We start from the raw sequence: 505 nt of genomic DNA, 5'->3' as shown, positions 1-505 counted from the left end.
AGCAGCGAGGCCGCCGCACCCCCAGGAGGTGGGCCTGCCGTCCGCAGGCGCCCGCCGCCACTCACCATCCCTGTACCACTCCGCGCGCGGCCGCACGCGCTTCAGCTCCGGGGTCACCAGCAGCTTGCACTTGAGGGTGAGCGTCTCGCCTTCCCTTCTGAAGGTGACCCCGAACTTCTCCAGAAACTGGACGTCAAAGTGGGTGTAGGGAACCACAGAGGACAGCGGCACTGCGCAGAGAGGACCCCCTCAGCGCGGCGGGGCGCACTGGGAACTCGCAGGGGCGCGCACAGCGCTGTGCCGGCCAGGCCTCCGCGGCCACCTGAGCTGGCCAGCTCCGCGGACCAGGCCTTCGCGTCCAAACTATTAGGAGTCCCTGGGCCTGGAGGGGACTAGGCCAGCCTGGCCTCCCTCGGGGAGGGGACCCTCGCAAACAGGCCCCTCTGGCAGCCTGCCACTGGGACATGCAGTGACCCCCGCTCGGAGGCCATGGCCTCGTGGTGCG

The 505-nt window shown here is 70.1% G+C and overlaps 1 protein-coding gene across 1 annotated transcript in view; it reads right to left on the bottom strand.

The window, feature by feature from the left end:
* Window positions 1-230, bottom strand: part of LOC105854662 (myomesin-2-like) — a gene marked incomplete at its 5' end in the record, with an annotated part of 6,266 nt that extends 6,036 nt beyond the window's left edge. The window contains one exon of the mRNA XM_012734920.1: window positions 66-230. Within this exon, the coding sequence (XP_012590374.1) occupies window positions 66-230 (165 nt within the window). The remainder of the gene's footprint in view (window positions 1-65) is intronic.
* Between the last annotated feature and the right edge of the window lie 275 nt (window positions 231-505).

The sequence above is a fragment of the Condylura cristata genome, unplaced genomic scaffold (assembly GCF_000260355.1).
Source record: "Condylura cristata isolate star-nosed mole 26May11 unplaced genomic scaffold, ConCri1.0 scaffold00106, whole genome shotgun sequence".
Lineage (NCBI taxonomy): Eukaryota > Metazoa > Chordata > Mammalia > Eulipotyphla > Talpidae > Condylura > Condylura cristata.
Note: the sequence above shows the minus strand (reverse complement) of the source record. Positions and strands in the feature narration are given on the sequence as shown.